Below are 22836 nucleotides of genomic sequence, written 5' to 3' on the forward strand. Positions count from 1 at the left end.
AATCTGTTCTGGATGGGGTTGGGCCCCCTGCTAAATGGGCAAAATACTTATACAGTAAATTAAAAAGTGATTGGGCTTTTGTACAGAACCATGTACAGAAGCAGAAGTATGGCCAGCAGCACTATCCAGCTCCGAAATGAATACTTCATTCAAAGCTGTATCATCATTATTAAAAGGCCTAGTTGAGCAACACAAGAGCAGTCAACTATAATGCTGAAACTCTGACAGCTAACAAAATAATTAAAATCAGTTAAAAATATAAGATTTTCACCACCATTCTTAAGTTGCTTAAACTGATTTATGTCAGTGAAGTGAATACAAAAAAGTGACATTCAGATCTAGGATATTTTTTCAACTGTTGTTACCAGATATTACATATTATAAAAACGGTGGATAAATGCAACATATAAATGCTTCGGGGGGACTGATCATTTGCTCATTCCTGCAGTTGCAGGAATGAGCAAATGATCAATCCCCCAAAGCATTTTTACTTCACCGCATTCACAAATATTTCATAGAAACTGTTTTTAGAGAAATGGGAACATGGAATTTAGATGTACTGTGGAAGCTTCTCCTGTTTCTCTGGTGTTATGTTCTGTGCTACAATGCCCAACCTCAGCTCTTGATCATGACTCATGTGTATGTTTGCAGCTAGGTTTTTGAATTTCATCATTACAGCCAGGTGGAGGAAGAAGAAAAAATGGTGGGACTACTGAACAGACCCATAGATATTCTATTAATACAACATATTAGTGCTAGAAACTGCAGGCGCCTGATGTAATGTTTTGCTTTTGCAATGTCTGTGATGAGATGTCTATATGGGAATAGCTATACAGGAAGGTCATAGTTGGCTGCCTCTAGGAGATGAGACACTACAAATAAAGACCTCCCTATATACAGTAGCAAAGAGAAATGAGTTTTACAGATGTGACCAGCTTCAAATATCCAAAATGTGCCCCTGCTCCCAGCAGACCTAGACTATATGTTGGAAATATTTTCTCATGCTGTCTGGCAACTCTTAGTTACTGGGTCCACTACATGAAGAGGTAGAATTCTAATACAATTTTAATAAAAATAATTATGTTAAAAAAGCTTGGATTTCAAACTTTTATCATTAAAAAAAAAATTAAAAGCTAATGGAGAATTCCTTAAGTTGGACTAATATATACTCAATAACCAGCTGTCAAATTTGGATATTAAATAATTTTATGCATATTTTGTGCTATGACTGCTCAATTGAATACATTTCTACATAAGTCAATGTCTGCATGTGCTCAGCAGCTTTGCTGGGTTATTTGACAGCAAGATGCTATTGTAACAATAGCTGCCAACTTTCAACACTCCAAAGATTAATGAGTCAGCTTTAATCTTTGAATATATGCAGTTCCATACAAAGCAGTATAAATTAAAATAATGGATACTTTGATGCTTTGTTTGAAGAAAATACAATATTGCCAATCATACTGTAAAATTATAGTGGCAATAAATAAAATAACTGTCCCAATCAATCTAACAATGAATAAAATATTTTTTTAGAAGTGATGTAATAAAACAAACTTTAGTATCACTCCTGGTCATTTGCTACATGTTATCACATGGTAGAGATCCACAGCCCATGTGGGCTGTGGGAGTTTATTGGAGTAGTTACCTTAGAAAAGTTTTTTTTCTGCTTCAGAATCTATAGGTAAAGAAAAATGGGCTAAATTCAGTTGTATGCATGAAGCCTTAAGCGGAGTCCTGAATTTGAAGTACCTGGGATCAATATGCTCAGTTTTAAGTGTCATTAGAGAAAACATGGTTCTGGTTAATTATTGGTGCAGAAATTAAGAGTTCTACAAATATCACTGCAACTGGAAGTGTTCAAAGCCATTTTTACATATGGTTTGGGGAATATTAAAATCTATTCATTCAGCTTTTCTGCAATCTCTATTTTCCTCCTTTAGCACATCTTTGACTCCCTTTTGGTTTAAAGGTCCAAGCATCGTCCTAGCCAATTATAGGTTTTAGAATGTATTTTTATGTCATGTGTGAATTAGATTGTATTAATACAAGTATATGCTTTGATAGAAAGTGGTTTAAAATATTTTTAAAAATATGCTTATTTACTTTATTTCTATTCCATTGCTAACTCTGAGGAGTTTAGGACAAGAGGTATCTAGTTTTTCCCAGCTGGTCTACCATCCCACCCTTTCAAGGCTTGGGTGATTACATATTAATTACAACAGACCATTCTTGCCCAGACCATATTGTTCCTGCTCCTAGAGAAGCAATTTACAACAATCCTACTTTTATCACTAAAGGCCAAATTATGAGTAGTCATTGGGGAAATGCAACTATTAAAGTTCCTAGAGCATGATCTCTGTCTTTTTTTAACAGTAGTATGTTTTTTTGGCGAAGATGGCTACTTCCTTTTCCAAAATCTGTTGCATCTTTAAAATCTTGAAAAGCTGAGAAATAATTTAGATCACTACAAGCATTTTCAACTCTTTTCATACAACAATGCTAACTCGTTCAGTGACTTCTTCAGAAAAAAGAGAGGTACATACATATAGTCAACAGCACTATCTGCTGTTGACTAGTCAACAGATCTGCTCAGAATTCTCATTGTTAATAGTGCATACTTCCAGACAGGAAAGTAGCCTAAAATAATTATGTCAGACATTCCATAAAAGGACAATCAGTACAATTTTCGGTAAATAGTCTGTTCACAGTTCTCAATAATTGAATTGCTCATTTCACGTTGCCTGCTGTAAATATTTCTTAGATAAGAACAGGATTCTGTTTGTTACAGCCAATGGAAAACACTTTCAAAAAGACTTCTACTGTTGTCAAAATAATTCATGCCATTATGGAAAAGGATTCTGAACTAGAGCCATAAATTGTAATAATTTGCTAAAGTTAATTCCTTGGATTAACACACAAAAGCCATCCTATCCCATACACAGTAAATATAAAAGCAACTTTAGAGAGTATTATCCTGTTATATTATTGCAGCTTGCAGGGGTTTTTTTGCACTCAGTGTCAACTATCCTGAAAAGAAACATTGAAGATTTCAATGAAATACATTCCAAAAAATCTATATATAGTTATTCAGGCGTAACTTGAAATAGATTAGAAGCCCACTGGATAAACCACATCAAAGCAACTGTTGGCACAGACAAATTCTGAAGATACAGAAGGATTATTTTCTTTTCTACCTTAATTGTGATGTTGCAGGTTAACTGCTGAAAACCAGGGTGGCAGGAGCTTTTTATTTCTTTATTATGCATTAGACTTACTTTTCTTTAAGGAAATCCACTACCCTTTTGAAGTCCGCCACACAGTATTCCCTCTTCATGTCCATGAGTACGCTATCAGAGGCACTTTGAACTGGTACATGAAGAAATGCATAGACTCTTGGATGGTTGAGAATTTTTGCCATTTCCTAGAAGATTAAAAATGAAAACAATAACATTTTTACCACATCCCGATAGGCACAGCATTGCCTCCATTCATCACCAGCATGCAGAATGTAATATTAACCAGCATTACAACACACATTCATGAGATGATGCACTGGAGTACTCAACATTTTATTTATGATGAAATCACATGCACCTGCAATGGATCACCGATGAATACGTGAAACAAATTTACTGAAAAGCATCATGTCTGAGGTGGAGTAAAGGAATATGGAAGTTTTTAGGTGCTTCATTGTAAAGGCCCATCCCCCCCCCCAAGTCAACACTTGATAACACAGCCATTAAGTATACACATGTGTGAACTAGCCCTCCTCCAATTCTGTTACCTCTTCTGTTTTCACAATTTCCTGCTGGCAATTTCCCCTTACCAAAATTGAGGCCTAGGTAAAGAACATGAATATCTTTTCATTTTACTGGAGCCATAATTTGACTTGCTGTCTGCTGATATGAGGTTAGATTTGTCCTGGGATTTTTGTAAAATACAAAATAAAAATCCCAGTTTCAAACTTGTACTAAATTGGGTGGTTTAATTTAAATGTTTTTACTACTCAGTTATTTTTCCTGATGCCTAGAAATAGTCTCCTTTCTACCTCCTTAGTCTTTCTTGTACTTCTATAAATTATACTGCAAGACAGCAGATAACACCTCAAAATTTCAGTGCTTCTGTAAGTCCATAAGCCAACTGAGGCAAGGTCCAAGCACGCATTATTTGCTTATTTGCATTTCTTCTCCACCTCATAACATAACTTGTTTTGAATGACATATATCATGACCAGGACCCTCACAACTATTTTTACGTACACAAGAGGCCTTTGAACTTGCATTTCTCAGGCAGCAGATGGGTTATATCATGACAAACCATTTGAGGGAACTTTCCAAATCACTGGGCAAAACCCAAGCCCTCAGAAGTTGCTAACACAGCACTGGAGGCTAACCAGCAAATGGAAAGTTGAAACATATAAGGACTTATGAGCACAGCCAACTGGGAGATTCTTCCTGTATCTAGTATGTTCCATTCAATACAATACAAGGTGTTAACAAATGAAGCCACAGAAGATGGTTTAGGACACAGAGAGTTACAGCCAACCAGTTCACTGTGTGAGCAGAACAGCTTCCATGAGTGTGGTGAAAGTTCTCTCCCTCTCACCTATATCCTACATCGTAAAATTAGTCCTAGCTTTATTACAATAAGCAGGTTATAAAACCTGGCACAGAACGAACATCTAAAGCTGGGGGTTCCCAATTTTATTTTTATTGGTCTTTTCAGAGGCTGGAGGTGTCAAGTGAACCTCCACACACAAATATTGTAGTATTATTTTACTATATGACTTGCTAGGATTGATACATCATAAAAAACCTTGCTGTAGAAAGTTTAACTGCTCTAAAAAAATTAATCCGGAAAAATAACTCTTCTTCCTCCTTCCATGTAATCTCATTTGTATTTACATCACCACGTTAGATGCATTCTAAAGTCGAACAAAAGTACTATCTTGTTCTTACACAATTTAATTTAATGTAAAAAGCCAAAAAAGCTACAGATATCAACACGTTTCAGCATAATTTTATGATGTTTTCTGGGATATGTTCTTATTAAGCTACTTTTTTCCCTCATTCTCTCATTTAAAAATTATATACAAAATATGCATTCAAAAAACAAAAACAAAACCCTGATACTAATGAATCAAATTGCATTACTGCAGATTATTCAGATGATGTCGTAAAGCAGAAAAATGTGTCAGGTCATCTGTCAAGGAACACAAAAGATTTTATGCATTCAAGTCAAATGACAGATTTGTAATAGCAGAGGTGGTGGCTGATAGGACTTTAATTAGCCATCAGAATATAAATACCTCATATACTGATATCTCATTTGGTTATTAATGAATATACAAATATTAAAAGAAAAACTGTCGACAGTTAATTATGCAAGGTATACATTTGCTCTGTGTTAATAGCATTATCTTTTGGCCCTGGTGTCCTGAGCCAATAGCAATTATAAAGATATGCTGCTGCTGCTGCTTCCTTTTCTTCTTCTTCTTCTTCTTCTTCTTCTTCTTCTTCTTCTTCTTCTTCTTCTTCTTCGCAAAAGTAGATAATTTTATTCTTTGTAAAACTGTGTTTTTCAGTAATACTTACATTTGCTACCAAAAATCTACAGACTCAATTAATGTTGATCATCCTCCTGCTGCTAATCCATGAACAAAATTAGCCTTAGCTCCAAAGACTTGCCACAGGCAGATGGCATTTATAAGTGACTGACAGAGGACTTGACACCGAGCACAAGATTTACGAGTGGAAAAGTCTGCATTCAAATATCCCCCCCCCCCACTATCTCTCATGGAATAATAGGAATTAAAGAGAACATTTGTGATGGATTTTAATTGCTGTAGGCTGCTTTGGGATCCAATTTTAGTTGAAAAGAAAGAAATGCTAGGGCTGAATCAGGGTTGCATAAGTGGGACTCTACTCATCAGCAGGGCTTTTCTGGCCCCTCTTCTCTCACAATCAACTACACACTCACAAAGCTGTACCAGAGCACTGAGGAACTCTCTTGAATGGCATGGGATGTGGTACTCTGCTTGTGCAAACTGCCTAAGCCCTACTGGTACAGTTCAGCTAGTAGAGCATGAGACTCATAAACTCAGGGACGTGGGTTCAAGACCCACGCTGGGCAAAAGACTCCTGCATTGCACAAGGTTGGACTAGATGACACTCGTGGTCCCTTCCAACTCTACAGTTCTATGGTTCTACTGCTGTTCATCCCCCCCCCCACCAGTACCACATCTCACATTGGGCTGGAGGGTTCCCTAACTCTCAGGGGTTGCTGGGAACTGCAACAGGGAAGAGGGGATAGGACCCCACCCCCTGTCCGCTGTACAAGCAAAATTCTGCTCATGCAAAACCTGAATCTGTACCATGCTAAACCATTGTATGATAAAAACAACCACCTTGCAATCTAAGAAGAGAGTTCAAAAAACCTTCAAATTCACTTCTGCTCCAAAAGGCATGGGAATTGTAAATTAAAGCACCACCCTTAACTTGCCCACCATGAAAGCAGTAAAGAGGCTGACAGTCTTAGATATGTGTTCGCTTACAACTAAGCCGCCATGCATACACGCTATGCCTTGATCTTTCAGCAACAGTAAAGATGGCACTGCATAAAAATTTAATAAGAATTTTCTTACATACTGAAATTCCCATTGGAAAGAACAGATGCAACAGCAACCTCCATTTGGAAAGAAATCCTATTGCTGGTCACAGATCAAATGAAGCGACTCTGGGAGAATACAGAGGAGCAGCATCTTTGGGACTGGCAGGGGTGCAAGATGGTGTGGAAAGGGGAAGGCACCACAGAGAATGGGGGTGGTGGGTGAATGACAGGAGAATATAGGGACTGGGTACAATGGCCAAGAAATAGGTGGAATGATAGGACTATGGCCCCATCCATCAGTCGGTAAAAGAGAACCTGCTCTGCTGTTGGCTTCCTTTTTCCCTCCCCACTCCCTTTTCCTTTAGTATTGCGTTTGTTAAAATGTGAGGCTCCATCAAGGCCTGCCTCTCTGCATGTAGGAAAGTAGCATGTGTCAGGTAAGATTTCAGCTCTACTGTCATGTGAATTATCCAGGGGAAGCAAGGTTTGTTTTTTTTATGAAGGAGAATTCAAGCATGGAGTTCCCCCACTTGGTACTGTCTAGAAAGGGCTGTGTTTTGGGGTATTTCCAAACATGGTAGCTTCATGAACATGGCTAAGATGAAGATCAGGAAAGACTACAGGGCTTGCTAAACCACACTAAGGAATGGTTAACTGATAGCACAGAAATAATACAATTGTGATGAAATCAACTCAACACATTTCTCAAAGGTGGCAAATTCTGTTAACACAGTGAAATATATTTCTATCACTCGTTAAATACATTTCACATCGTCTAAACAACTTCACAGTGTGGAATATTGAAGTATTCATTGTGTTATAAGAAGAGAGAGAGAGAGAGGAGGAAATTAGTGGTTGTACAACAATACGTTTTTAAGTGCTGTGTCAGAGCATGTCTGGAGAAGTGAAAGAGCAAAGAAATGCTATTGTAACTTGCTGTACCATTGGCATTTTGTGGGCATTCAAATGAAGGGGGGGGGGAGCACCACACAGGACTCGACTCTACGGCTGGTGTATCACTGAAACATCCTGAATTAATAATGATGATAAAATCCACAGATGGCATATGGTGGGGTTCGAACTAGACTCAGTCTGACAGGTAACATGGAAGGCTATGCATCTCATCTCATCTTGTGAAATTAAGCATTTAAATGGCACTAGCAGATGTGAGCGGCCTTTAAATTTACCTATATACCTTCACACTCAAACACAAGGTGCAGTACAGACAGGAACATTGTGAAAATGTTTAAAAAGGCTCATGTCAACTGATTTCTGAAGCAACAGCAAAGCAAGCAGCATTTAGAGCCAGATTTATCAACGGCATAATTTCACTGCTTTAGTTTACTTGCTACTTACACTGACAAACAGGGGCCTTAGAAGTGTTTGCCACACAAGCATACATACAGCAGAATATCCAAAATTTCAACTCAGGAAAAAAAAAACCATAGAAGAAACTCATATACAAGCCCAGTGCTCAAATTCTGGCACTCTTTGGCTCACTAATTCTGATCCTGACAATGTAGCCTCTATATAATGAAGGGAGACAATCTCCACATGGTCTCTCCCACAGCTCAGTGGAAAGAGCCCTCTGATCTGCAAATTAGTGGAGATGATTTCTCTGTAACTACTCTCATCTCTCCGCTGGAAAAACCCTCCTCCAGCTCCTGATGGAGATGATGTCACTGCAGTGCTCCAGAAGAACTTATTATACTGCTCATCAAGTCAGAAAGCTGCAGACAATCAAGGTGGAAGGCAAAAGCAACACAGTGGATACCAATTTATTTATTTTTAAGTTGTCACTTTAGTTTTTCTAAACGTTGCTTCTCTGTCCATTCTCCATTGCTGGTTCTAATAGCCTTGGCTTTCACCAATGTTGGCCATCGATGCGATCTCTCAAAATCATTTCTAAGAACAAATGAAGTGCACCAGCTGTTCTTGAATGATTGTGAGTGGCAAGTATTGGTGTGAAGCAACAGGAAACGATGGAGATGCATGTTAACAAGAGCTGTGGAAGCATTCTTACCAAGGAAGTTGCAGGCAACTTTTAGAGAACAAAGCTTTTATTTAGTAGGCCCAAGAAATTTAGGTTCTAGCCCTGTCTTCAAGTACCGTATTGTCCATTAACTGACCTGGATGAATTGTAAGGCCATGAAAACCATGCTGACTTTTCTTCAGTTCATAAAACTAAATCATGCTAAAAAGAACAAATTTAAAATACTCCATATTGTGGCTATACAATAGGAATAAGCTGCCTACTGTATCCTGCAATCTGAGCTAAGCTTTGCCTTGAGGATTTCTTGCAAGACCTTAGGCTGAGCTATTTAACAGCTCAGATATAGGAAAGCTCATCTTCAATACTTCGCAAAGAATTCGAGGTCTTGAAAAGCATTTTGCTTTGATGTAACACCTCAGGTTCTGCAGGGCTTACTTTGTTCTAAAGGGGCTTCTCTGGTAAAATCAAAGTGCTCTAAATCACGTTTTCTGAACTTTGTAAACGTGCTCAGCCTTATGTAAATGAATTAGCAAAATGCTATGCAAACTGAACACTAACTCAGTAAAAGCTCAAGCTATGCAGACTACAGGTTCTCTTTGATACAACAAACTCAGTTCCTGGTAGCTTTAATTCCGAAGAAAACTGTTTTGGGCAATTCCAGGCAGATGACCTGTTCTGAGCAAGTTTGTCTCCATACTAGAGTTCAAAGCAAAATAGAGTGAGCTAAACTTTAAAAATGCAGGGAGTTTCCTATTCAAATTCCTCATTGGCAAGAACTGAAGAACGTAGTGACATTATCTCTCTGTGTGCTGTCGGAAGCAAACTGTGAAATCCAATATTTACCCCCAGAAGTACAGTGTCATCTAGAAGTAGATGACCTTAAAGAAGTAGATGAATTTAAAATATACATGACAAAGAAGTAAGATCCTGTTCACGTGTTGCTTTCCAGAAAGGAAACTTGACACATGATGGATACAATCTTATGTTTTTACCACTATGAGGACAAAACAAAAACTAAACCAGGCTGTATAGGGGAGGCTTTTACAGTCAAACCTCAGCTGTCAAACGTAATCTGTTCCGGAAGCCCCCTTGGCTTCCGAAACATTCGGCAACCAAGGCATGGCTTCTGATTGGTTGCAAGAGCTTCTTGCACCCAAGTGGAAGCCATGTTGGATGTTTGGCTTCCAAAAAACGTTCAAAAACCAGAGCATTTACTTCGGTGTTTTCGGTGTTCGGGAGCCAAAATGTTCGAAAACGGAGCCGTTCGACAACCAAGCTTTGACTGTATCACGATGTACTGCATTAACACAAATACCATACATCCCACTTCTAGTTTACATTTTCCTCGTGGAAAGGGGTGGGCACATGCTTGTGACACAGGATGGGTTTTCTCTGAAGAAAACCATTATTGAAGTTGCCCTTAACCCACTTGCGACACAAAATTCTGTGAAAGTATGAGCTCCTTTGACAATGTTATTTCATAAAAACATACTAGTGTACAAATTCTGTTCATAATCTGATAGGTAAAAGAATTCTAAAATGATTTTGAGATAATCATCTATGAAGGCAAACTGTTATAACTTCTATAACTGCTATTAGTTATTTTGGACCCTATCATCACAGCATGCAATTAATGTCAAGAATTCACTCCATTGCTTTATATATTTATCATCACCCAGGTACCTCTTTCTTATCACCACTACTTGAAACAAAAGCAAAGGTTGTTCTGGTTAAGAATGACGATTTCAGAAGTAATCACCACCCCTCCAACTCGCCCTCCCTCTAAACCTGTACACAATGCACACCACTGAGGAATTTATAATTTCAACTGGCCCTAAAGGCCAGATGGGAAAGGCATCTGTGATCACTAGCTCAACTTTGAAGCACTACTCCCCAGACTGGAAGAAAATACACAGACTAAATCACATGGCAGTAAAAAACAACAACCCCAAAATGATGTGGTAGAATTATCAAAAATATTTGGAAGCTTTTACACAAATTCACTGATCAAACCTGCAAAAAAGCCTCTTAAACCTTTAAAAAATATTGCTTGAGATCTAAAGGTTCAATAACAAAGGGCTAAAGTCCACATATGGTGCTGCTACTGTATGACACAGAATTAAATTATGCTAACTAATTCTGATAAGCACCTCCAAGCATCTCACACCCCCACAAAAACCCTTAGTAATTATTTTTTTGTTGGGGGGGGAGAGTTAAAAATAGCATAGATAAAAGAAAAAGCAAAATATTCTAAGGTATGTTCTTGCTTATGATAACTCATACAAAGTCAACATTAACGCTGGTTATTACATGTCTTTTAAATCCCAATGAATAGTTCACAATAACTGTAGACTATTCAGATCTTAACCAAGGAATCTAATCCTGGATGCTTAGGTCTAATTCTTTAAAAAAACATATGGGAGAGATAGCTTTGATCTGCTTGTACACAGCAAGAATGCTACCTCTGCAAAGCAAGGAGTGTGTGAGTCAAAGTTTGATTACGAAATGTATTTTATATTTCATGTAGTATATATTGCTTGATAATTTGCTGGTGAACAACTACTTCCATAGGGGTCCACATTTAAAAGATGAACATTTGAAGTTTAATTTCTGTGCATTTACACTAGACAAATTGACTCCTGATGTTATCCTGCCTTGGGTTTAATGAAGTAAATTTAGTCATGACATAATCCCAGTTTTCGCTACAGATAATACTTGTCGCCGTAAGACTTTATTTCACACGGTGCAAAATCAGCTTGTTCAGTCACCAGTGATTCCCCTTTTGAAAGTTACCTCCAGATGCTCTAAAATATAGGGAGGGTTCGTCATGCCAAGTCTTAGCATTGCTCCTTCAGGGATTACTTCAACCAGCTTCCATAGGAGAGTAGGGAGGTCTGTGCCAATGTCTCTTCCGTAAGCCCCTGTGTCTTCACTGGTCAGCCATATCTCGCATACCCCTTCTGTCAATAAGAGAAAGAGCAAGATAATTAACAAATCTGCTTTTGAGCTTGTTATTTGATCATACAGCTGCTCACTCTTTTTAGTGCACTATTTCATAAACTAAACAATTATGCCGCCAGTCTGGTCATTCAATTGCAAAGAAAGAGAGGTATATCCCTTGGGTAGTAGTGGATTACTGAGTTCATTTTATGAGCATCAGAGTGCTACAACAATGCTGTAAATTATTGCTTTGGAGTGATTAACATTCACAGCCAGTGACTAATGTGAGACGCCTTTTTAATGCAACTCAGACAGGAATAAGATTGCACTTCCATCACTAAGACTTTCTGGCTTATTAAACCATGAGCAAGTACTATATAGTGCTGGTCAAACTGCTAACAGTTAGCTGACTTACTGCCTAGTTAACAGCCTGTAAAAGGCAAAGTAGCTAAGTCTCAAACAGGCCAAACTGCTGACTATACTGATCATCCCTTATAGGGAAGCAACTGTTACAAACCAAAACCTTTACATGGTATTTACAAGGCTATATTAAACTTGACTACTTTAAAAACAACAACAACCAGTCAGTATGATATGGAGAAATATTCACCTCAAGAAAATGCTTCTTCAAGCAGCTCATGTATGACTGAGGTTGCAGGAAATCATATTATTTTACTTGCAGCTTAAAAGAATATGATTCTTGAACATAAGTTATTTACTGTATTTTTTGCTCTATAAGACTCACTTTTTCCCTCCTAAAGAGTAAGGGGGGATGTGTGTGCATCTTATGGAGTGAATGCAGGCTGCGTAGCTATCTCAGAAGCCAGAACAGCAAGAGGGATTGCTGCTTTCACTGCGCAGCGATCCCTCTTGCTGTTCTGGCTTCTGAGATTCAGAATATTTCTTTTCTTGTTTTCCTCCTCCAAAAGCTAGGTGCGTCTTGTGGTCTGGTGCGTCTTATAGAGCGAAAAATACGGTACATCTTCCCTTACAAGAAATGACTGTTAGACTGCAAGCTTATTTTAGTTATAAAACTCTGTAAACCACCACGTAGAATGAGCGGTGGAAAAAAGGCCCCCATTGAGGTCACCATGTTATTTAAGAAGAAATCCTAAATATGGAAAGCCAGAATATCCGAACTCTGTCCAGGTGCAAGTCTACTGTTGGCTGAGCCATTCTAAGCCTGGCAGAGGGAAGACAAGCCTTTAAAATAGAGTTTGACTTCACCTTTTTTGCCAGAGTGCATTCTGCCATGTTGCTAGGTTACATGACTGAGCTGATTGGAGTTAGGATCCAGCGTTAAGTCCTGCCCCACTATGCTCATTTTTCAGGGCTTATGCCAGTGTCAGTTCTGCCAGTCTCAGCTGAGTGGGATGACTGAGTTAGACCAGTGTCTCTCTGGCTGAGCTAGAGCTGGGGGTTTATACCAGCATAGCCCAGCTGAGCTGGGAAAATGCTGGCACTTGTTCCTGGCTTCATAAACTATAGGAAAGATAGGAAAGACTGTCCAAACCCTGGCATGATGTTAGTCCATAAGCTTTCCCTCTTTCCATTTTAATCAATGGAAAATCTCACTTTCCATTTTAATCAATAATGTCACATAAACTATATGAGAGGAAGCACATACATCAAACACCAGTTAAACAAACAATACGAAAATATTTCATAAAGCAAATCACATAAACAGGACATTAACTACTATTTTCCAGTTGCAAGTGTTCATCAAAACAATGTGCAGGCTTTAAAAATGAAGAGTAATCTTCATTATAAATTTCCCAGTCAAATGGTTCCACATTTTTGACCTGTGAAGAGGGTTTCTGGAATGCTGCCTTGCTGGTGCCAGATGAGTGTAAAGAAATAGTCACCATGAATAGGAATGAAAACAATATTCACATGGAAAAGAACAGCTTTCTCTGAAATCTGCATAGGTGGGGATCATTAGCCCCCTGGTGGGCTGAAAATTAAATCGTATAAAGAGGAAGCAGCTGCAACAGTAAATTAGCAACAACAGGAATAACTGTCTTTACCGCTCTACCATCAGGGCGTTAAATAACAGGGAAAGTCTATTATTCATCCAAGCACAAATACAAACTTCTAAAGAATCTCCGCTCTACCCAGCCTGTTTTTATATCAAAAACATTAGTTCAATTCAGACACCACAGCAAACAATGTAAAGGAAGTTCAGCTATGATTTAGTGCATAAGTGGCCAAGCTGTGGCCCTCTGGATGTCCTAGGCTTCCATTTCGCATCACCCTGGACCACTGGCTATGCTAGCTAGGGCTGATGGGAGTTGGAAGACTGCAGTACTGCACACCTGGCATAGTACAATATGGAAACAGGCCAGCAATAGTTTGATGTGGGTTGTGTACACCCGGGTGTGTGCTAACTATTTTTCATTGTGATATAAAAATCAACAAACCAAATCATAACATTATATAACTGTATCAACAGCAAAATGTTACCATTTGAAAGTACTGTATACTACATTAGTAATAAAAGAACATACCACAATATTTGGGGGAAATCTATAGTCTGTTGGCTTGTCTATGTATGCAAGAAAATTGTGACACACTAAAAAAACTACTTCCTAGGTTTAACTTCTGCCTTCCTTATCTACTGACTCAGTATGAGTGTAATCACTATTTCACAGGCACCATTTCCTGGGTTATTATTCCTTAAGGATTTTTCAGGGGATTTCTAGCATCATGCCACACAGATTTCATAAGGTATCAAGAGACTCAACAGAAAGTCTGTAGATGTAGGCTGGTCTCTCTCCTTTCAAAATTTATCACCAATAATTTGGAATTCAAACACCAATAATTTGGGGGTCAAAACTGCCTTGGTCCCTAGCAGTCGGCACCTATGGTACTGATTGAAATATTAATCTGTAGATGTTTTCCTATATTTTTACTTAGTTGTCTACATCCACAGTCTCCCCTTCCCAGGCTATGGGATACAATGGAATGTCTTCATTTTTAAAAAAATACAAGAGCAGTTCCTAGTAAAACTAATGCCTTTCCATTTCTCATGGGTCATACTAATGTCCAGAAAATACAGATTCTTGATCTGAAGCCATTCTCATTCTTACATTACATTACAACTTGTGATAGAGACACTGGTACTGCACTCTGGGAAAAGTTGGTGATTTCTGAGCACAGAATTTCTATTCCATTTCTTCTGATAAGCTAATAAATACGTATCAATATTAATGTGTCTAAATAGATGCTGATGGAATGAATGTAGAAACCGAAAAATTTCATTGTCAAAGCCCACAGCTAATCTGTGAAGTTGCAATTGTAGTGGCTAAAGAACACCAAAAAGCATTGACTTGTCCCTTGAAACTTTCATATGAGCATTTGAAATGGTAACAGGCTGGATTCTACTGCAGAGTGGTTTGCTGCATGATGTTACTTTGGCTGAAACCTAGCTCTGACCTTCACCCTCATATTCTTACCAATAATTGCCCAGCCACTTTGCCCTTCCTTTTTCAGCAGAGAATTATTTTGGCAGCCTGCCATGTTCTCCAGAACACAGAACTCTCCCCCACCATACCAAACACGTTTTAAAGAAGACCATCTGCCAAGGATAAGCCTGATTTTGAAGTGTTTGTCAAAAATTGCCTGCAGTCTCAAGGATAATTAATCCAAAATTGCCATTCCTGCTCATGCCCATAGAATTCATCAGTGACACAACATTAGCTCTAAGAAGAAGGAAAAGGCATATATAGACTGGAAAGCTTATGAAATCAAATCCAACTAACAGAAGCTCATTGTTAAGGTTAATCTTACCCCACCTAAATTATTTGGCTTTCAATTAAGTGCATACTCCTAAACTAAAACATAATAATTAAGCAGGTCCTATTTTAGGAATTTAACAAAATTTGGCAAATGTTTCAGATCTAAAGCGTGGAAGCTGCTAATTTTCCAAAAGCAGAAACTTGCTGCATAATTTCTAATAATAAAATAAACACAGCATGCTCACTTAAAAAAAAAAAAAGACAAGATGAAGAAGGGCTGGAGGAGCAATTTTATTTTTCTGTTTCATAGTGGTCTATCCCTTCAGCCCAAACAGTGTCTTAAAATAGATTTTAAAAAACATAAACAAAGTGAAAAATGGGGGTGCAGTGGGGGACAGAAGGACATTTCTGATCACTTCCTTCTGACACACCTGTTATGGTCGCATTTAATTTCGTGCAATCAACATAACATGCATGAATAAAATCATATTGCATTTCCCTTTAAAGCTATGCACATGTAGGAATATTACACCTTTCCAAGATAATTACACTGTTCTCTGTGCAGTTAAGAGGCGGATTTGCATTCCTTTCCTTTGGATTCAACAAGGCACAGCATTTTCCTACTTTAGATCATTTTAAAAAATTCATTGTGAAACTTATTTCTCCCTATCAAACTCAGAAAGTCCATCAAGTAGGATGCTAATTCCTAAGAGATTAGTCTGAATACTGAGCTCACTGTGGACCTACAATCTGAATTACAAAATTATTTTTCTCCTCCCTCTGAAGTGGGGTAGTAAGACTGACTCAGTCCCAAATGGGACCCTCCTTGCCCCCCGCTTCATTAAAATGTCTATCCATAAAAAATAAACTAAAATCCTAAACTGTAGACGCAGGGAGACCACTGTTTAGCTGGGTTGAGGGTACACCCTCTTTCACTTTGCATTTAGGAGAAATGAATACATAGCTTGGCTCTCTCCACAACTATATTAAACACATTATTAATAAATGGTGGCATACTGCTTTTCTTGGCATCAGTAGAACAGAGGAATAAGACATGATGGATCCAGAGGACAACTATTTGAAGCAAAGCAGATCAGTGCCAAGAAACTGATAGTTGGACAGATGAGTCAGAGAAGATGGGCAAGCATACAAAGGGAAGAATGGACAGGACTTGAGAATGAGAAGAAGCAGAGATCTGGCCAAAACAAAGGAAGGTTGGACAGGTGTGGACAAAATGGCTTATTATGTTTCAACTTAATAAGCAGAGATAAACAAGCCAATTGCCCATGAATACAGCCCCTACACTGCTTTCAGTAAATGCTTTCATCAAGCCATGAAGTTGCTAATTAATCATAGTTTCTCCTTTTGTCCACAATGGAAAACAATGATCACCAGGATCAGAAGATGCCAGAATATTAAACAAACTTCAAATGGTGGTTAACATCCTGGCTTTTTCCTGGTTTCCTAGACACTTCCTGGTTTGATTGCTAGTGCCATAAAGAGAGGGGCAAAGGGACTGCATACCGCAGCTTATTAATGCAATAATGTTTGAATTAGGTTAATGTGCTGGATCCAACCTAAGTCACACTTGGGTCTCACAGAAATCAGTCTCAAAAATTATTCATGACCCAATGATTTTTAGGTGCAAATTGGCTTGGGGCCATGATGGACTTTATCTCCCTGGCAGTATCCCAACACAAATGACTTAAGCTAGATCCTGTTCAATATCTACATGTGAATCACAAGCAAGTCATTTGACTTTTTGAAAAATAAAAATAAAACAAATCCTATCTCCTCTTAGAGAGACTGGAAAACTATCTAAAAAGTAGAAAAGCCTGAATAATGCATGAAAACAACATACAGTGGTACCTCGCAAGACGAATGCCTCGCAAGACAAAAAACTCGCAAGACGAAAGGGTTTTTTGTTTTTTGAGCTGCTTCGCAAGATGATTTTCCCTATGGTCTTGCAAGTTTGTTTCCTTTTTCTTAACACCGTTAATACAGTTGCGACTTGACTTCGAGGAGCAACTCATAGAATGCGGTGTGGTAGCCTTTTTTGAGGTTTTTAAAGACTTTGGTGATTTTTGAAGCTTTTCCAAAGCTTTCCCGACACCGTGCTTCGCAAGATGAAAAAAATCGCAAGATGACAAAACTCGCGGAACGAATTAATTTCATCTTGCGAGGCACCACTGTATTCTGTGACTGAAGAAACTAATTATAAAAGAAAGGGTATTTTAAATATAGGCAGTGCCCTTTTTTAAAAGTATGCTCTCGCTCTCTCTTCTTCAGTAGATAGGTCTGTGGGATCATTAAATGATAAATGGAGCATAGCCTGTTTCTTTTCCCTTACAATGCAAACTATTGTATTTGCTTATAAAAGAGGTCATTCTACCCCTATAGGGACTTCTGCTTTTGTGGCCTAGCAAAGTATAAACTAAGAGCCTTGTCTCACAGTTTGCAGTGATGGACCTTCAGTAGAGTGGAGGGGGATCTATAATGGCTCACTTGATCACTGCAAAAAGTATGATAGCAACACTTTACTAACAAAAACAGACCCTAAAGGAAACCCAGACAGACATAGAAGTCTTCATTGTTGTTTTAAGCAGTACCATCTATAATATGCATACACTTAAAAAAGTGGAGCAAGGGTAAGAGAGACTCATTTATGTCATATATCACGATGATAGATTGGAGTCTCAGGCCACTCTAAGGCTGCAGCAAAAGTTGAATAATGGATCAGAAAATGCAACATTTCAAATGGACTAGACATGAAGAGGAGAGGGCTTGATTTTCCTTTCCCCATTCACACATACATGTACAAAGATTTAGTATTATTACACTAAAACAAACAAGTATCAGTAAAAGTAGCACTATAAAAATCATTAGCGACAGGATAACATACAAACTTCAAGGCAAACTATTCAAAGGGAAAAATTCTTCCTAGGCATGCCCAAGCCTTTGGATGTGCCTAAAATAGTACTTTGCCAATGCCTATCTAGCTCTCTTTTGTTCCCTAGCATAATTCTTTGTACTGCTCCACTTCAGGAAGACCAGGTCTAAATACTTTGGATTTAGAATATTCCCTATGGCATTCTCCCTGCCTCACTCAATGACTCTACAAGATGGCTAACTGCTTTCACTACAATAGAGAAACCAAGCTTAATTTTCAGGAAGACATTCACCTCTTGCAGGTTCAAGATAAAATGTCTACCCTCTCCTTCTTGAGAAGGAAGAGCTGCTTGACAAAGAATGCCCCATCCCCAGGTGGTGTCAGCACTATCAAAATTGATAGGAGTACAGTGGTACCTAGGGTTAAGAACTTCATTGGTTCTGGAGGTCTGTTCTTAACCTGAAACTGTTCTTAACCTGAAGCACCACTTTAGCTAATGGGGCCTCCCGCTGCCGCTGCACCACTGGCGTGCAATTTCTGTTCTCATCCTGAGGTAAAGTTCTTAACCCCAGGTACTATTTCTGGGTTAGCAAGTCTGTAACCTGAAGCGCCTGTAACCCGAGGTACCACTGTACATCAAAAGCTTGTTTCCTGCTCATATTTTCCTGTACAGATATTCTTCAGGTGAATCCAGGCTTACTATTTGAGAAACCCTGGCTTATGTTATGCACATTCAGGGCTCCCCCCCCCCCATTGGAACTCACCAGAAGTCAGTTCCAGCACCTCTCAGGTGGGTGCCATTGCCATTTTATTAGTAAGACAGCCTTCCCCAGCTTAGTGCCTTCCAAATATTTTGAACTCCAGTTCTGTCAGTCCCAGCTGACTGAGGCTGATGCATGTTGTAGTCCAAAAGCATCAGGAGGGCACCAGGTATGGTAGACTGATTTAAGGCAGGTCTTTTAAACCTGAAAGAGGGACCATAAAATGGTTTTTAAAAAACCCTAAAAATTCAAATAAAATCATGACACATCTTGCACTGATTGGTGTAGAATGTCTGACTATGTACCATTAAAAAGCAACAGTAACATAGCTGCAAACCATTACATGTGTAAGACTAGAATGCATTTGATGGCTTGAGAGGCATATGTAGCATAACAGAATAACCATTTAGTATTGATGGGCAAGATACCAAAACATACTCAAATGTACAGTATTATTGTAGCTAAAACATCAGACACATATTTTTCAGAATTACAGGCAATCTTAACAGTTTCATGAACACAGCAGGATATAGGGCTGATTAAACTATTTAGTACTAAATAAGAGCTACAAGCAGTTTAAAAAACTTGTTTTCATGGAAACAGATGAAATGGGGTTTCACATTTATGTAATACCAAATTATCATTGCACACTATTCATGTAAATATAGACTTATTCGTGCTTAAAAAAATTAATTACTTTTTAAAAAACTGCTTCGATTGGGAATAAATACATCCATGGCTGATACATATTTCCTTGTGAATAAGTCCTACTTATTGCCATGACATTTATTCCTAGAGAGTTGAGGACTGTAGTCAATGCTGTCAACTAGCATTTGAATAGATGGATATTAGCCTTGAAAACCAACATTCAATCACAACGTTAGTCAAACAACTGTCAGAGTATTAGTTTATGATAGAGAAAACTATTTGTTACTACCACAGTCTTTTAAACACCTTGCTTTAATTTGCATATTAAAAATATAGGTGGAGTTAACACAAAAAAACACATTCAGGGATGGGGACATTAGTGGAGGGAACTGACACTGTGATAAGCTTACACTTTTTCAGAGCCTATGGATTCTTCTGTGTTAAAACACAGTAAGCCAGTAAGCTGATATTCAGTCTTGGATATATTCAGGCTTGGTGGGGACGAAGAACAGAAGGTTCAAAAGAGCTTGGGGCACTGAAATAGAGTATTGGTGGGTGGGGTTAAGCATCCAACTCCTATATTAGCAATGATGCCCCCTCCATATCTGACTCATAATGTATAGTTCTAATATGAGTTTTACAACTTTAAAAAAAATGCTGCTCAAATCTTTGACATGAATGAAGAGGTTGTAAGATGGTTTCACAGTCAATGAATTCAGACTATTTCAAGTTACATTTTAAGTGTGATCTACTATACAACTCCCTTCTAACCTTTTATTAAAAGTAGAAAAAAGAAAAATGAGGTATGTTAAACTTATTCTTTATCTCTTGAAATGTCTGTGGCAAGAAAGGTTCTACTTGAGAGTTATTGAAGGTATTAATTACTCTTGTGGGAATTAGAAAAAAATAGCTTAAAAGGTCTTGAATTGTCTGAAGTTCGACCCCATCCTGTTTAAAACAAGACATAATTAAACACACTCAAAAAGGGAAATAATAGCAAAATGGAAAATGCAGTTTTTGTCTTTGATCATCAAACTGTGTCCCTGGACACAACATGCTTATTACATAGAGAAGGGAACCAGAAGGAAGAAGAAATGAAGCATGTAAAGAAAAATAAATCATAAAATTGGAAAAAGGATAGAAAAACAAATTAAGGGAAAAGAATTTTCTTCAAGCCCTATTTATCTTCCAACAAAACCAGCTTGTCAATATCCTTCTTAAATTGTGGTGACCAGAACTGAACACAGTACTCTAGATGTGGTCTGACCAAGGCAGAGTAGAGCAGGACTATAAATTCCCTTGATTTGGACACTATACTTCTGTTCATGCAGTTTAGAAGCATTAGTTTTTCTGCTGTTACATCACACTGTTGACTCATGTTAAGCTAGAGATCTACTAAACCCCCAGATTCTTTCCACATGTACTACTTGCAAGCCAGGTGCCCCCCATCTTTTATTTGTGCATATGATTCTTCCTACCTAAGTGTATAACCTTATATTTGCCCCTGTTGAAATTCATTTTGTTAGTTTGGGCCCAGTCCTCTGTTAAGGTTATCCTGAATCCTGATTCTGTCTTCAGAAGCATTCCCCCCTGCCCCTTCCAGTTAGGTGTCATCTGAAAATTTGATGAACATCCCCTCAATTCCTTCATCCCTTGGGTACAGCTCATGAGGCCTGGAGATTTGAATTCATTTAAAATAGCTAGTATCACCTCTTTTCCTACCTTGGACTGCAGTTCCCTCCTTGCATAGTGTAGTCTTTTATCACCACTGCTTTCAAACACTGAACCAGAGTTTATGAAACTAGCTTGTTGAAGCTAACTATGGCCAGCAGCTTAGGGTGTGCAAATCTGAGCTTTGCTGCAGCTTATTCTCATGGTGATATACCATAGGTTAGAGCAGGGATAGCCAACGAAATACCCTCCAAATGATATGGACTGCAATTCACACCATCCCTGAACATTGACCATGCTGGCTAGGGCTTATGGGAGTTGTAGTGCAAAATGTCTGCAGGGCACCATGTTGGCTACCACTGGTTTAGTGTTTCAACTGAACACAGCTAGTAAATGCTACTTCAGAAGCAAAGGAAAAACTTGTGGAATTAAATCTTCATAGGAGTCTTGCGCTATTGAATATTTTAATCATTATGAAATGGCTTATATTCTAAAGACAATTTAGAATATATTCCTTAAAAAATTTAAACCTCAAGCATATATGCATTTGACTTTTGAAACAAAGGAGTTCTTTTAAAAAATCCTACTTGAAGAGCTGGATTTTTGTCAATTTGCTTTTAGGAAAAGATATTCCAGAGAGACTTCTAGTCACTGTGAATTAATCTAAGTAAACAGGGAACTGCATCTGCTATTTTGAACATGGTTATATTATTATCCATTTTTCACAAATTGAAAACTTTGAGAGACTTAAAATATGAAAAACTATTAGCTTAGTAAATATACTGTGAATCCATTTATTGCCTTTTCAATCAAGGCCCAACAATACTTTTACTTCATGGAATATACTTGTGTCTGCTGGTTTGAAAGCAGACTTTTAAAGCTATTTCTAATAAATCTCCAGAATTAGGATTTTTAAACAGTGCAATCCTAAACTTAACTGCTACTGTATTTATACTGGCCTGGTTTTCATGGCACAATTATCTAAACTATGGCTTATTGGGACCAGGCAAAAGTGCTGGCTTCTGGAGAGGAGCTCAAAAGAAGCTTTGTTCCTCTGCAGTAGTTTTTGTTTTGTGTTATTCATGCACATGCTGAGCCAAACCAAAGTTTGTGGTTAAGCTCTCACCTGGCCCACCGTGAGTCTGGCTTACCACATTGAGTGAATACACGCCACTGTGTATTAATTTTTATTGTTGTTTTATCTTGTTTGAATTGGTTTTTATTGTTGGTGTTTCAATCAGTATATTGTAAACTACCTTGGGATCCTGAGTGCATGAAGGGTGGTTTAAAAGCTAATCACCAGGAAGCGGAGATGGGGCTGGTGGATGCTGCAGCGATCAACATCCCCCTTCTCTGCTTCTACCCTTAGCCCAGATCCTTGAGGACTGGCATCTTTTCTGGAGGACGGCACCTCCAGGAAGGGCTGGTGGGGGGAAAAGAGGGAGCCCGTTCCTTGCCTGGTGAGCCGCTGCCGGTTCACTTCCATGCCTATGGTTAGGTGAGGCAACCTGTCAATTTCAATTTCACTCTTTTTCCCAATCTTATTTTCAGTTCTCTGTATTTCCACATCAGTGTGAGATTTTT

General features: G+C 38.3%; 1 protein-coding gene across 4 annotated transcripts in view; it reads right to left on the reverse strand.

Annotated features, from left to right (window-relative positions):
* CDKAL1 (CDKAL1 threonylcarbamoyladenosine tRNA methylthiotransferase) overlaps positions 1-22836 on the reverse strand; it is a 236361-nt gene that overhangs the window by 68765 nt on the left and 144760 nt on the right. For all 4 annotated transcript variants that reach the window (XM_083518684.1, XM_083518683.1, XM_083518685.1 and 1 more), the window contains 2 exons: positions 11399-11565; positions 3279-3424 (listed from right to left, as the gene is read on the reverse strand). In XM_083518684.1, coding sequence (XP_083374810.1) covers positions 3279-3424; positions 11399-11565 — 313 coding nt within the window. The remainder of the gene's footprint in view (positions 1-3278; positions 3425-11398; positions 11566-22836) is intronic.

This window comes from Podarcis liolepis, assembly GCF_965112155.1.
Source record: "Podarcis liolepis genome assembly, chromosome: 8".
Lineage (NCBI taxonomy): Eukaryota > Metazoa > Chordata > Lepidosauria > Squamata > Lacertidae > Podarcis > Podarcis liolepis.